Source organism: Phyllostomus hastatus, unplaced genomic scaffold, assembly GCF_019186645.2.
Source record: "Phyllostomus hastatus isolate PE091 unplaced genomic scaffold, TTU_PhHast_1.1 phas_scaffold_345, whole genome shotgun sequence".
Lineage (NCBI taxonomy): Eukaryota > Metazoa > Chordata > Mammalia > Chiroptera > Phyllostomidae > Phyllostomus > Phyllostomus hastatus.
In genome coordinates, this window is record NW_025334024.1 from 12306401 (window position 1) to 12322047 (window position 15647).

At 43.3% G+C, this 15647-nt stretch overlaps 2 protein-coding genes across 3 annotated transcripts in view; both read left to right on the forward strand.

Annotated features, from left to right (window-relative positions):
• RFWD3 (ring finger and WD repeat domain 3) overlaps nucleotides 1–5634 on the forward strand; it is a 33372-nt gene extending 27738 nt beyond the window's left edge. For both annotated transcript variants that reach the window (XM_045819077.1, XM_045819078.1), the window contains exons 11-13: nucleotides 236–450; nucleotides 1650–1861; nucleotides 3404–5634. In XM_045819077.1, the coding sequence (XP_045675033.1) occupies nucleotides 236–450; nucleotides 1650–1861; nucleotides 3404–3547 (571 nt within the window). In that variant the 3' untranslated portion in view covers nucleotides 3548–5634. The remainder of the gene's footprint in view (nucleotides 1–235; nucleotides 451–1649; nucleotides 1862–3403) is intronic.
• An 8146-nt stretch (nucleotides 5635–13780) lies between these two features.
• Nucleotides 13781–15647, forward strand: part of GLG1 (golgi glycoprotein 1) — a 108220-nt gene continuing 106353 nt past the window's right edge. The window contains exon 1 of the mRNA XM_045818410.1: nucleotides 13781–14244. Within this exon, the coding sequence (XP_045674366.1) occupies nucleotides 13789–14244 (456 nt within the window). The 5' untranslated portion in view covers nucleotides 13781–13788. The remainder of the gene's footprint in view (nucleotides 14245–15647) is intronic.

Genomic DNA, 15647 nt, shown 5'->3' on the forward strand with positions numbered 1-15647 from the left:
TACTTTTAGACCATATTGTGTCTCTTCCAAAATTGGATGTAGAATATTATATGTATGTCTTTTTATTTCTACAGAGTGGATTGGTAGTTTTTGTCAGATGTCAGAGAATAATGACTCATAGGTTTTTAACCTCTTTTATGGAGGTAGAAATGTGCTCAAGGCAGTTCCTGGTAGTGGGGTCTGGAATAGTCCAAGTATTAGAATGTGAGGCATGGGTTCCTTTCTTTCCCTTCAGGTGCCCGCTGGTGTCCCTGTCATACATACCCAGAGCTGCCTCGGCTGTGTTTCCATATGGTGGATTGTTGGCTGGAACCTTGGAGAATGCTTCCTTCTGGGAGCTAAAAACGGGCTCTTCTCTTCGGCCTCACGTACTGCCCATAGAGCCAGGGGGCTGCATAGACTTTCAGACAGAGAGCAGCACCCGACACTGTCTAGTGACCTACAGGCCTGGTGAGTGTTGGGATGCCCTCATGGGACCACCTGTGATTTGTTTGGGATCATATTTGTGGAAGAGAGGAAAGGAGAGCTTTCCCTATCCTTCAGTAGTACTGGTAAGCCCCTCAGACTAATAGCTCTTAACTACTACAGTGAGGATGATGACCCCATGTTTCTGCGTACAGCCTGCCTTCCTGCTCACTTGTGTGAACTAGGACAGATTCTGCCAGGTACTTAGGCCCTGGAAGTAAATCAGCCACTTTAGGAGCTCCTGAGACTTAGAACAGTAATGGAATAAGGAGGCCTGCTTTTGAGGCCACTGAGCCACTGTCAGATCACTTTCATGTCTTCTCCCTGCTCCTCACCTAAGAGAAAGGCCCAGATGAAGGCAGCCCTATAGGGCCCAGACTAGGGCATTAGATGTTCCTTCTTATTTGGGGCCAGCATAGTTTAGTGGAGAGTAGATGGACAACCATGGTTGTGTGGGCTTAGCTAGCTGAACCTCTCACTGCCTCCAGAACTAGGGTGTATGACAATCGTCTGTGCTTAAATTCATAGATTCTTTTTAGCCTGAAAGGTATGAATCTATGTTGATGAGCTATACTGATGGTTAGGTAGATGTTTCATCAGAGATAATCATCAAAATGCCCTACTTCTACTAGTTGTGGGTAGGTGTAATCATTTAAAAAATTTTTTGAGAAGTTGCCTCAGCAGAGTCTTCTGACCCTTTCAGTTCTTATAGGTCCTTGGTCTCCAAGACTGATGCACTGTGTGTGATGTATAGAAAACTTGAGCGTTCCATTTTGGTTTTGAGCTTTTGTTTACCTTCCAGCAGAACCACAGATGTGTGTTTCCCCTTTTACAATACAGTTTCACTTTGTAAAAGTGTACAGTTGCAGGGCTAATGGGGTCCCCACTGGGGAAAGGAAAAATAATGGTAGTCAGACGTAAAACCCAAGCAGAAGTCTGGCAGGATACAGTGATTTTCCTAAAAACGATAGTCTCCCATGGGCAGAACCTATTGTAGATAACTTAATCCTAGGCTAGGGCTCTGGATGTCATTTGTGCTGTATTAGTTTGTTGTTATTATTATTATGTTTGTAGCTATCTTGATGGTTTAATTGTGACTTTTGCACTTAGCTAGGTTATAAGTGTCTGAGGTATTTGTTATTTGGACCATTTCCATGGAGCAACACTTTTCTCTTGTCTCACAGATAAAAATCATAACACCTTACGAAGTGTGCTGATGGAGATGTCCTATAAGCTGGATGAAGCTGGAGAGCCAGTCTGCTCCTGCCATCCTGTGCAGACATTCCTGGGGGGACCCACTTGCAAACTATTGACCAAAAGTGCTGTTTTCCAACACCCAGGGAAGAGTGGCAGCATCCTGGTGTGTACTGGTGATGAAGCATCAAATTCTGCCCTGGTGAGCCTATTATTTTTTATATAAAATGTATAAAGCAAAAAGCTAAAGTTCTCCATGATTACACTTCTGCAAATTTGTGTGTGTGCATGTTTGCTTAGTTTAGTTTTTACACAGCTCACACTTTACATATTGCTATGTGGCTTGCTCTTTTCCTGTTTAACTTCCTGTCTTGGTTACTTTTCCATTTCAATATCTGTGGATTCACCTCATTCTTTTTATATAATCTAAAGTGTTCCATGGGCCATATTTTCAACCTTAAAAAAAAAAAAGACCACTGAAACGCTCTATAAAATAATTTCTTGGGCATCTGCTCTCTCAGTCCTGGGTGAGACCAGTAGATGAAGGGTTGGTGGGAAATTTCAAGATGCAGGGGTCAGCCTATTAACACCTAAACATGTAGATCAACCTTAGCATCACTGTAAGTGGGCTAACTGGGCTTTTCAGGAATAATTTGCCTCTTGATGCAAGGCAATATGAAGTACAGGGCACTTTTTATGAGATGTCGTTGAACCTTAATCTAGTCCTTACTTAAGTATGTAAGGGTAGCCCTAGCTGGTGTGGCTCAGTGGATTGAGTGTAAGCCTGCAAACCAAAGGGTTGCTGTTTGGATTCCCAGTCTAGGGCACATGCCTGGGTTGCAGGCCAGGTCCCCAGCAGGGGGTGTGCAAGAGGCTACCACACATTGATTTTCTCTCCCTTTTCTTCCTCCCTTCTCTCTAAAAAATAAATAAAATCTTTAAAAAAAATAAGTATATAAGAGTAAAATTACATGAAATTGGCAAAGAAAAAATAGAATTGATAAAGTAGGTGTAGTAAAAGCTTAATCCTCTGGGTAATGAGTTGCTCAGTATACTGTTCTACTTTTTAATACTTTAAAATTTTTTCATAATAAAAAGTTTTTAAAATAAAAAGTAAGCACTAGTTAGAAGTTCTAAATAGCATAAATAATAAAATATTTTTTTTGCCCTGGCTGGTGTAGCTCAGTGGATTGAGTGCGGCGTGCGAACCAGGCATCGCAGGTTCGATTCCCAGTTAGGGCATATGCCTAGGTTGCAGGCCATGGCCCTCAGCAACTGCACATTGATGTCTGTCTGTCTGTCTCTCTTGCTCTCTCTCTCTCTCTCTCTCCCCCCCTTCCCTCTCTAAAAATAAGTAAATAAAATCTTTAAAAAAACAATAATAATAAAATATTTTTTTTAACTAATTAATTTTTAAAAGAAAATAGGTTCCATGAGGCCAAGGACAAGGACTTTGTCCTATTGGCCCTTCTGTCTGTAAAAGACTTAGCTAGCACATATTGAAGGGATGACTGCTAGGTAGGCTTGGTATTAAGATTCACTGAGAGGTGAACTAATCGCTGATTACAGTAGGTGAGGCCATACCTGGATCATGTCAGGTGTGTTGATTTTATACAACCTTGGAGGGTTAGGGCTTTGTTCCCCAGACAGTGCTTTCTCTGCATCTCTTTCAAAGTTGATGGGAAAGAAAGCAAGTTTCCCAACTGAATTGAATGACTTTACCTTTTATCTTTGTCTTTTGTAGCTTTGGGATGCTGGCAGTGGCTCCTTGCTGCAGAATCTGCCGACTGATCAGCCTGTCTTGGACATCTGCCCTTTTGAGGCAAACCATAGCAGCTACTTGGCTACCTTAACAGAGAAGATGGTCCAGATCTATAAGTGGGAATGATCCTGGTCTTAAAACTTACAAGGCATGCTCCTGGTTAATGTTAAATGTTGTTTGCTAGCACCTAACAGTCTTGAGCAAGATCCCTACTTATTTAAGTCTGTGGCCTAGAACTTTTGGAAACAATGTTTCTTTAGTATTCTAAGACTCCAGATCACTGAAACACTACAGATTGTCTATTTGCTGTGTTCATCAAAAGAGTAAGTGACTGGTACTGTGCCTACATTATTCCTTTTCTTTGGTTAAAAGCCTTCATGAACCTTTGTTGAGAATCTGTACTTTCAGACTGTCTGCTGGATCACAGAGTGTATCCTCCCAGCAGTCTTTTAGGATATGATTGTGCACCGGCCATTTCATAGCCCCTGCTTGAGTGGTCTTGTCACATGGGCTATTTGGTTTGGGAATGCCTATGTCCCTGAAGGGACTAAACATTTGATGCTACTTGGATGCAGAAGTCTTCACTTGAACACAAGAGGGTGCTATACCTTGTGTAGGATTTGATCTCTTTCTGACCCTCTGGGCTGACAACCTTTTAGTAACTTGGTTTTATCCCCACAGAAGTGTGTAATAGAGCACATCTGGTTTACTTTGGCAGCCACAGTTATGTTCCAGTTGTGCAGTGCTAGGATATTGGCATGCTCCATGATGGAGGCAACTGATGAGCTACAGACAACTTTCCTAATGCCGAGTGCATTAAATTCATTGGATTGTGAAAGCCAAGTAAAGAGACCAGTTATTTGAGCAGTGGGGAAGCTTCACCCACCCCTGCCAGCCTAGGATCTCAGGAGTGGACTATTCCTTTTCCCTTTCATTAGGAAAAGATGAGTGAGTGATATGTTAAAGCTCTTGAATCTCCTAGGATCGTATCAGGAGTGATGGACTAACTAAAAGAGACTTAAAAAGAGAAGTTGCTCAGACTGCTGCTGTGCTGCAAATAGGAGAAGGCCTTGTCTCTTTCTTTCCGAAAGAGTTCCCACATGAATAAAGCCACCCCTTCTGAGTAAGGGGCTGTTCTTGAGCATGTAAAGCCTTCCCTTTGTGAAAATAATGTTCAATTCCAAGTTCTTTTGATTTGCCTCCCATCCCGATCTTTTCTAAAAGTGTTAGTAAAGTGGTTATTCTCAGGAAGGTAATAGTAGTTGGAGACCTGTGGGTTGCAGGAGATGCCCATTAACTTTTTTTTAAACTCTGGATTGTCCAAATTTGGGCACTGTACTTTTCTTCAATGGAGGGCTCAGGAGTGTGATTTTCTTAAATAATTGTTGTAGAAATGTTACTGTTTTTATTTTTAAATAGTTACAACCTGTAAACTTTTGAGCCATTTCTAGCATTTCTCACCAGCAAGGGGTTATTGCAGTAAATTTCCCCAGAGTTCCAATTTCTAGTTGTGCCTTTTAAAGAGCGGCCTTCTGTTTTGGGGATTTTTTGAAAAGCCAGTTTTCAGGGCCTGGGAAAGAGCCCCCTTTTCTCAGAGGAGATATTCTTTTTGATAAGTTAATGGTCAATTGCCCAGGCCTAGAGCTTCAGTGGCAGAATGGGATTTGAATTCAAAAGCAGAACACATCTGGCTTCAGTAGATTGTTACAGAGAGGGATGCAGATGTTCAAACCCTGGCTGCCTTTTGTCTTGGGCATCAGTAGGATTTGACTAGCCTTGGAGTACACTCAAGGGATGCTGATTGAGTTGCCTAAGCATAGCAGCCAAGGGACTTATTACCAGAGAAGTTGGGTGAATCTCACCTCTTGCCAGTCCTTGTATTCCTCCAGTAAATTTGTATGTTTTAGAAACAAATTCATGGGACTGATTTCTCCAAAGGAAAAAAACCCCTCACCTTTAGCCACCCCCCAACACCACAGCTGTCAGGAGATTGTAGACCCAGACTCTACAGTCCTGCTAGACCTAGTCCTGTACAGCACCCAGCTCTCCCTAGCATGTTTCTTCATTGCTCTAAGGTTGAAAATATCTTGTTGTATATATCCTTTTACCTGCTTTGAAAACAGGGCAGTAGGATCTCTGTTAGTGTGTTTTAATGTTTGTGTGTTTTATATTTTAATCTTAATGTGAAAATAAAGAACCTACCATGTTAAACAGCTCCTGGTGTCTTTTGTCTCTTTGACTGCCAGCAGAGGTGGGGACATGTTTGCTTCTTGGGAGAGGGCTATAATCCCAGCCTGATAGATTCTTCATTTCATGCCGTACTATTTTGAGTTATACAGTTACCCTGGATCTGACATCTTACTTAAATTGATGAGGTGATTGAGGCTTTAGCTAGCAATGTGTGTTTTTTTTAAGACAGGAAGAGAGGGAGAGAAACATAGAAACATCAATGTGTGGTTGCCTCTTGTGTGCCCCTTACTGGGGACCTGGCCCACAACCCAGGCATGTGCCCTGACTGGGAATAGAACCTGCGACCCTTTGCTTTGCAGGCCAGTGCTCAATCCACTGAGCCACACCAGTCAGGGCCTGGTCATTTGTTTATTCAGAGACCTAAGGGTCTAAATTCTGAAAACTACATTTCTCAAACTCCTTTTGAGAAACCCCATTAGCTTCTTTCAACCCAGGAGACAAGTTGGAGGATGCAAGAAGAGGAAAAGACTACCTTTTGTTTCTTTTCATCTTTGTCAGCTCTTCTAATGGTATCAACAGCACTGGGCAAGTGTGGACTCCTGGGTTCCTGCTCACAGTTCTCACAGTTCTGGCTACTTGCCTCAGTTTCTTTGCTCTGTTTAGTTCAGGAATTTCTGTTGTCAGAAATGGTGGTGTTCAGGGATTAGACTGGAAAGGCTGAGAATGTCTTTCAGCTGAATAGCAAATGGAGGATACTAGATTCCAGGGAGGATGGAGTCCATAGATGAAGTTTACTGTTGTCATGGAGCCTGGTGTTCCAACAGAAAACGACAGTTCTGGGGTGGAAGTAAATCCCAAGTTATCAAGAAACCCAATATTCTCTTCCACTGTGCTTTTTCCCCCCATCTCAGTGATTAACTGTAAGTGGAGTTGTGAAAATAGGTGTTTTTGTGTCCTGTCCTTTGAAATTCTAAAAAGAGATGTTGGTGTGTCCTGTCCTTTGTAACTTTTGTTTGTTGGTAATGATCTCTGCTGTTTATCCCTTTATAGTTCACAAAGCCCCTCCCAATACGTTACTTTTTAAGCAGTGTTGTAGAATAAGTATTGTTTTTCTAGTTTACAGAGGAAGAAACAGGTTTAAAATCGTATCAAAGGAAAATGACATTTAGGTGGTATTTAATTAGTTTTACATATCCTACCTAGTCTTTGCATTTTATACTTTTCATTACTGACAGCTATGTAGGAGTTGGGAAACCTGGGCAAAAGCTCACTTTCACTCTGATATCTCTGTTTCCAGAATACCTGGGCCAATTGCCCACTTCTACATTTAAAATGAAAACATCATAGTCATGCACATTATTGCAATTCTTTACATTCATCCAAACGCCCTCCTTATTGGGTTTCTCGGTGCTGAGGCTGGGAACACTGTTCAGTGGATGAGTCCATGACATGGGGACTAGAGCCACCTGTTCTGTGCTCGTCCCAGAGGTCAAGTGAGGAGGGGAAGAAAGAAGGTGATGGAGCTGCTCGGGCTTGTTCTCAGAAATACATGGACACTGTGAAAGAGCTTGCTTACCCAATTTTTGTGGAGAAATAAATCAGGGCTGGGGGCAAGGTGTGGCATATAGTGGTCATGAAAATGTGTCTCAGATCTCCAACTGTGGGAACTGTAATTGACCAACGTCCCAGCTGCTGTCCCCTGGAATTTCATCATGTTCCCTCTGAGGCCACACTCCAAGGATTGCTCCCAGTCAATGACTGAGAATGGCAGAGATGTTAAAACAGGCCCATTGCTGGGAGGCTTACATCCTAATAAGTTGTCCATAGCTAATCCTATCTGGAGAAGGCTTATAGAACCCAAAGTAATCCACCAGCCGGCAAGTAGTGAAGTACATAATGAAACCCAGTCTAGGCTAGTTCTAACTGCAGTGCTATCCCCAAGGCAGAAAATAACATAGGTGCTCAGAATATAATTACTGAATAAATGAATATAAACATGACATGTTGACAAGGGGTAAATTTTCCCAGGGAGGCTTTAAGATGTTGAGACTTGAGATAAGCATTCAAAGATAAATAATTTTAGGATGAAAGGGTTAGAACCTCATGGGTCCATGTTCTGTTTGATCTTAAAATCTTGGACATGGCAAAGATCGGGATATTGCCTGAGGAAAGGGAGACCACCAAGGCAGTCCTGTACTACAGCAATAGTTGCTGTAAAGACTGATGGCCCAGTACTGGCTTGGTTTTGGGGAAGAACATATTCTTGACAACCACAGTCAGAAATTTTTGAAAATGGCTCCAAGTGTTTGAGCTGCACAGTAAAGTTTGGGAAAGAATGCTTGTACTTCAGAAGCTGCAGTAGTCCTCAAATGGGAAAAATGGCTGAGAAGTGAGGGGGCGGGGAGTGCTCTGCCCAAACGTCTCTTTTCACCTTGCCTAAATAGTGGGTGACAGAGAGCAACTAGTGTGTTTGGGGGAAGTAGGAACATTTCCGCCGCTCAGCAGTGCAAGCAGTAGTGTCTTCACTGATGGCCAATACCCTACTGAGTGCTGTGAAGGTAGTTGTGAGGTAGTTAATGGCTACCTTTACTAGCTTTTGCTTGGTGATTAAATCACACACCTGCTGAATAAGCCTTCAGTGGTTTCCCATTGCACGTACTTTTAAGTATACTTAAACCTAATGCAATTGTTTTCTATTTATCCCATGTGTTCTTTTTGGGGGGACTAATCAAGTGCTTTCATTACAGTATTTTTTTTCTTCTATTAGCTTTTCACATACACATTCTTGTAGTATTCCTTTTGTGTTTACCCTAGACTCTAGGGTCTGGAGATTACAATCTGCATCCTTGATTTGTGCTGTGGGAGCCATCTCTCTATTGCCTATGTTATAATCCCTCATTATTGTCCACATATTTACCCTTTTGGTGCTCTCTATTTCCTCCTCAGTCCTGTGCTGGGGGGTCACTTATCACTTTCCTTCAGTCTAAGGTAATACAGTTCTGCTAGCAATGAATTACCTATCTCAGCTTTAGTTTGTCTGAAAATGACTTTCTTTCTTTTTTTTTTTTTTTTAAGTAGGACTTTAGCCCTGGCTAGTGTGGCTCAGTGATGGAGCACTTACCTGCGAACCAAAGGGTCGCTGCCTCGATTTCCAGTCAGGGCACATGCCTGGGTTGTGGGCCAGCTCTAGTGGAGGGCGTGTGACAGGCAGCCACACATTGGTGTTTCTCTCCCTTTCTCCTTCCCTTCCCCTTGCTCTAAAAATAAAATATTTTTAAGAATTAAGTCTTATTTTTTAAGCAGTTTTAGATTCATAGTGAAATTGAAAGAAGGGTACCTGGTCAGCGTGGCTCAGTTGGTTGGAGCATTGTCCCGTACATACACAAAAGGGTTGGGCCTTCAGTTCCCGGTCAGGACACATACCTTAGCTGTGGGTTTGATTCCCCCATTGGGGTGTGGGTAGGAGGCAGCCTAGTGATGTTTCTCTCTTCATTGCTGAATAATATTTTGTTATCTGTATGTACCAGTTTGTTTATCCATTCACCTATTGAAGGATATCTTACTTGCTTCTGAGTTTTAGCAATAATGAACAAAGCTACTATAAACATCCATGTACAGCTTTTTGTGTATGTACTAAGTTTTTTTCCTTTTTTTAAATCACCACCCAGGAATATGTTTATTGATTTGAGAGAGGGGAACATCTATGTGAGAGAAACATCAATTGGTTGCTTACCTCATATGCCCTGACCAGGGATCAAACCTACAACTAAACCCGCAGCTGCAGTGTGTACCCTGACTAGGAATCAAACTCACCCCCCCATCAGTGCACGGGGCACGGGACAACGCTCCAACCAACCAAGCCACACAGGCCAGAGTGACCTTCAGTTTTGAAATACATTTTCCTTGATTGTAGCATCTTAGGCTTTAGGCTGTAGAATCTTAGGCTTTATTCCTAGGGTATAAACCTTCTGAGGTCTCAGTTAAAAGCCCAGGTACTTGCTAAGGCCTCTGTACCTCAGCAGTGTTTAACTCTAACTTCTATTTTCTCAGTACTTACATGGCCAGTGAAATCTCTTCCAATTTATTGTTCCGTTAGCTATTATTTTCTTCTGGATCTGTTGATGTCTCATCCTGTGCCTGCACAGCTTAGGAATCAGCCAGTGACAAGAGAAATTTGTTCATAGATTTTTGGCTCTTTCTCTGTGGTTTCCTTCTCCAGTGTTTTGACCCTTAAGTCCCTGCCATTTGGGGGGCTCTGAACTCCTCCTACCTGTGTGTTTTTAGCCCAGTAAGACTGCTGCTTACTGCACAGGTTCAATTCTTTTGAGCCACAATTTGGATAGTACACTTGGGGAAAAAAAAAGGGCAGTGGAGGTTCCCCATATACTTTCCTTTTCTTAAAGATTGTATGTGGCCCCTTATTTCCTGACTGCATTAGTTTTTTTCTAATTTCTTCCAGAGATATTTTATGTATCTTATCTAGATTTTATGGTTTTATTTTAGTGAAAGTGGAAACTTAGTCATGGTTGGAATCAGAATCCTCCCTAATAACATGTATATGTAGGGCCTACAGGGCCCTGTATGATCTGACCCTTGACCAGTTCTTGACTCCTTTTAGTCCCCCACTTTTCTCATTTTAATTCAGCCACACAGACCTTCATGTTAAATGCTTATTCCCACATCACGGGCTTAAATTTGTTAACCTCTGAGGTTAACCTCTGCTTGTGGAGCACTTTTGCTGTGATCTAAATTTTTTGTCCCCCTAAATTCATATGTTGAAATCCTAATGCCCAATGTGATAGTATTAGTAGGAAATGGGGCCTTTTGGAGGTGCTTAGGTCATGAGAGTGGAACTCTCATGAGTGGGGTTAATATTCTTATCTGAGACCTCACAGAGCTCCCCGGCCCCCTCCACTATATCAGGACACTGAGAAGTTGGCATTCTGCAATCTGGAAGAGGGCCTTTGCCACAACCCCGCAGAGCTACACCCTGATCTCAGACTTTTGGCCTCCAGAACTGTGAGAAATAAATAAGCATTGTTTATAAGCCAACCAGTATGTTATTTTTGTTATAGCAGCCTGAACAGACTAAAACAACCTAGGTCCATTTCTTTACATAGTTGTCATCTTTATGCCAATTGGCTCATTTATTACTCAGTTTTTTCCTAGCTGCCTTCATGTAGAAGTTCCTACCCACCCAGCCAATAGAAGAAAATAAAGTATTTTTTTATTTTCTTTATAGCACTTAACACTGTCTGAAATTATCTTGCTCTCTCTTTACTGTCTTATTGTTTATCATATAAGCCAGTGCAACTGCGCAACAGATATCTGTTGAACGAATTAGGAAAGTGAGAATAAAAAAACAGGGTACAATAATGGGTAAAATGAATTCCTAGTTTATGACAGAGGTAGTATATTTTATCTTGAAAAGTCAATGAAGCCAGGAGACCCCACATTAGGTCAGCCCTCTTTCCAGTGACGTGGGGGTTTGTGACTTTTGGAAGTTCTAGGCTTGCTGCCACCGCCTGAGCTGGCCAGGCTCCCAGATTTCTCATGGTATCTTGCTTCTTGGTCACTGTGATTTCAAGATAGGCTCATATACTCTTCCCTATCTCCAGAGGCAATCTGTGGCTGGGCATAGGGTTTCCTCATTGCAGGATGAGACATAGGCAATTGCCGGCTCCTCTAAGCAGACTGTTAATTTCTAGCCTTAAACTGGCTTGAAATAATCTCCCACTTGTCTGAGCACATGCATATCTGTCATTGAAAATTAATAGTCCTTAGTAAGAACTACTGGTGATGTCTCTTGTGTGCCTGATTGAGACTTACCTATGCCATGTACCTGTTAATGAATATGTACACTTATCTGGTCTACCCTGGGCTGCCTTAGTCAATGCTCAAGGTTAGCAAAAGTCTGAGAGCCATTTTATGGCAGTAGCAGATGTGAATGTTGGTGGAGAGGCAAACATGCCCTTATTCTTAGAGCTAGAGACCTGGAGTCAGCCACAGTGGGCAGTTTGTACCTCCCAGGATATTCAGTCTCAGGGGCTCTTTATAGAGCCCCACCCCACATCCCAGGCTCTAGTTATGTCTGATTTGTTTTTGACTGCCCATTTGTGGGTCAGCACGGCCAAAACAGCCAAAGCCACATTTTTTAACATGTCTGACCAGCTGGTATCACGTGATTCAAGCTGCCGTCATTCCCCAACATGCTGGATTGGTAGAGTAGGATAAGGGTGCACCAGGACAGTGGGAAGCCCCAGGGACTCTGGTCCTAGGCTGGCAGAGTTCATCCTGGGCAGATCATTTAATCCTGCTCTGCAGAACTGTTACCATCTCTGTGCCATTCCTCAGTTTACCATATTTTGTCATGTATAATGCTTACTTTTTTGCCCAAATTTTTGAGGGAAAAATAAGGATGCACATTATATATGGGTATAATGACTACATACCATGGGTAAAATAATCCCATGTATAATGTGCACAAAAACATGGGTGCGCATTATACACGGGGACTTATACATGAAAAAATACAGTATTTCTTTTCAGTCCTTTTTATTTTCTTCATTTCCTTTCATCCTTTTCTCTTGCTTTTTTTCCCCTTTCCTTCTTTTCCTCCTATGATTCCTCTGTATAGATAAAATCACACAGTCTGATTTTCACTTTCCTGGTTTTCTGGACTGTTATAGCCTATGTAGTTTCTAAGGTTGTGGAAAATTTACTGTGGACCAATACCTCTCATTGTGGGGAAGTGGCAATTTTGTCCTCGGGGGACATTTGAAAATGTGTGAAGACATTTTAGTTGTCTTAGTCAGAGGGGGGTTTGCTCCTAAACGTCCTGAAATGCACAGGGCCCTTCCCCACAATGAGCAAGTACCTATTCCCAATGCCAGTAAAGTGTCATTGTGGACAAACCCTGTTGTAGATACGATGTTTGATGGTTGCATATTATTCTATTGTTTTCAAGTCATTTATTTATTTAAACACGTCCTCTGTTGTTGGATGTTTGATTTTTTTACCTAATACAAATAATATTGAAATATGCTCATGTGTTTTGAATTAACACAAAACATAAATATTCCTGTTTTCCTGTAAATGCTGAACCAAATTTCAGCAGTGGATATTGTAAATGTCAAACGATCGTGACAATTAGAACCCAACCCTGTCCTGATGCATGACTTAAATGACACAGTGAAAGTCAAAAAGCTTTGGGAAGATACCTCTCCTGAGGGAAGGGAGGGGACACTGGTTGAGTTGAAACAACCTATCCCTGCCTAAAGTGCTGCATTCAAGTCAGCAAGAACAGTTACCCAGGCACAGACTTAATAGGCCTCAAAGATGTTTTTTCTTTTCCTTGTTCTTTAAAATTTATTTATTTTTTATTGTTTTTCAAGTACAGTTGTCTCCTTTTTCCCCCTTCCACTCCTGCCCCGCCCCCCCATCTTCATCTTTTTTAAACATGAGTTTAAGTTCTGGCGTACAGATTCACGTGCAAAGGGCTTCACAGTTTATTTACAATGCTGGCTATAACTTTAAATTCCATGTTGTGGGCCAGGCACTTTCCTTTTTATTATCTCTAATCTTCACAATTATATTTTACATCAGAGCTCCTCTTTCTTTCGAGACGCAAAGAATGAGGTTCGGAGAAGTTAAAGAACTTGCCTAGTCTGCGGAAGAGCAAGAATTATAAGGGGTCTTTTCTTATCCCAGAATCTGTGCTCCCAACCCTGATTCAATACTGCCTTCTCTGGGTAAGAGAGACTTTTGAGGCGGGGTGAAGGAGGCAGGGAGAGATGAAAGAGACCCTTAGATTGTGGAGTACACCTGACCGTGTAAAATTCACCTCTGTATTGAATGGGCAACGTACTCTATCGGCCATCTTGGTTGTGGCAACCCCAATTCCTTTAGATTTTCCTGTGACGACAACCAAGAGAATAAGGCAAAGCCGTTCAACTTAAATTTTTTTAAGAAACACCAGCAACTCTCCCGGCAAAGAGCGCGGCTTTCTAGGCGGCGGAAGTCTCTGGCGTGGACCTTCCGAGCCGGATCTGCAGCGTCCCGTTCCCAACTCGCCGGTCCGCGCGGCCGGGGAGGGGCTCGGGAGGGCCCTGCCTGCCCCGCCCCCTCATTTAAATACGCGGCGCCCGCGGCTGCGTCGAGCTTGCCGCGGACCCAAGATGGCGGCGTGTGGACGTGTACGGAGGATGTTCCGCTTGTCGGCGGCGTTGCAGCTGCTGCTGCTGGCGGCTGCTGGGGCGCAGAAACTACCGGGCCAGGGCGGCCACAGCCAGGGCCTGGGCGTCGGGGCCAACTTAGTGTCTTTCGAAAGGCAAGCTGGAGGCGGCGGGCCGGCGGGTCAGCCGCTAATCCAGCTGCCTCCGTCATCTCAGCTCCAGCAGCAACAGCAGCAGCAGCAGCAGCAGCAGCAGCAACAACCGCCTCAGCCGCCACAGCCGCTTTTCCAGGCTGGTGGGCCTCCAGCCCGGCGGGGCGGAGCGGGGCCCGGCGGGGCTGGTGGGGGCTGGAAGCTGGCTGAGGAAGAGTACTGCAGGGAGGACGTCACCCGTGTGTGTCCCAAGCACACCTGGAGTAACAACCTGGCGGTGCTCGAGTGCCTGCAGGACGTTAGAGAGGTGAGGAGGCGGAACGGGCCAGGAGGGCTAGTCCTGTTGCGGGCCGGTGGGTGTCGCCAGCCTTGGAAGCCGCTGACGCCGATCTGCCGCTTACCTCGCTTCCTCTGTGCTGTACTTGCTTCTTCCTTCTCTGTCCCTTTCTCCTCGGCGCATTCCGAGAAGAACTCCCCCGCCCCGGCTCCCCGCCACTATCCCTCCCTGGTGCTGGGGTATGGGACGCAGACCCGGACTCCTGGCCGCAACCCGCCAAGGCCCGGAGTGTGTTTGTGTTTGTTCTGATCTATTGTGTGATGCTCTAAGCACAGTGGCTCCTCGCCGAAGACCTGTTCAGGATTTTGCCATCCGTTTCGACTTAACAATTTGCAGCAACCCTCTTTTAACGTGAAAATGGTTGGCGTACTTAAACGCTGTTAAAGAATGAACTGCTGTTTATTGCCAAAGATAATGTTTGTTTAGAGATCTCGGGTTCTGTCTGATGTGTATTGTAGTCAACAGCCGAATTCACTGTCTTGACCTCATTCTTTTGTAATTCGCCTGTTATTTACTGGGTACTGAAACTGATGTATGCTTTCCACCCTATTCACTTCTTTTTTCTTTTTTCATTTTAAGTTTAAGCAATTACTGCAAGTGACTTACAGTCCCAGAGCTTGAAAAGTTGGGGCAACATTTGAAGCTGTAATGCATATACAGTATTTGTGATTGGGTTGTGAAGTCTTGTCTTTCTGATGTCTGAATGTGATTTTAACAATGCCTCTTAATGAAATCTAGATTCGATGTTATTTGATGTGATTCAGTTAAGTGATAGGGCATTTCTTCTCTAGATTTAATGCTGCAGACATACGTGCAAATAGGAGAATTTCCAGTCAAAGTTTGAGGAGCAAATCTGGTAGGGATACTTAAAAAAAAATAGGTATATAGAATTAGGCCCAAAGGTTGACAAGTAGAATGAAGTTGCTGTTTGATACAGTTGTGTTTGACAGATTGTATCATCAGAGTTGCCTGAAGCGTTCATGGTCATGGGAAGACCACTGGTTTGTAGAGTAGTGCTACTCTTGGCAGTCCATCCCCACCCCCAATCCCATGGTGATATTTGGTCTATATTCTATACAAAGTAATTCTCGAGAGGAAAAGACATGCATAATCAGGAGACAGGGAGAAAGGAAGTTTCTAGAGCAGCCAGAAATGTGGGGCCTTCAGTGACTTATCAGCTACAACTTGAACACTGGGAAGATGATAATCTCTTGTATTCTCTGTGCTTCAGCTAGTCCTGTAGTAGATACAACTAAGAATCTTAACTCTGTCAAGCTTTTTGGAATTTTTCTGTTGGCAGTTGCACATATATAATAGAAGTTGCTACCTCAAACTAGGATCCTGGTATTGGTGACTGAACACGTTGTTAGTGG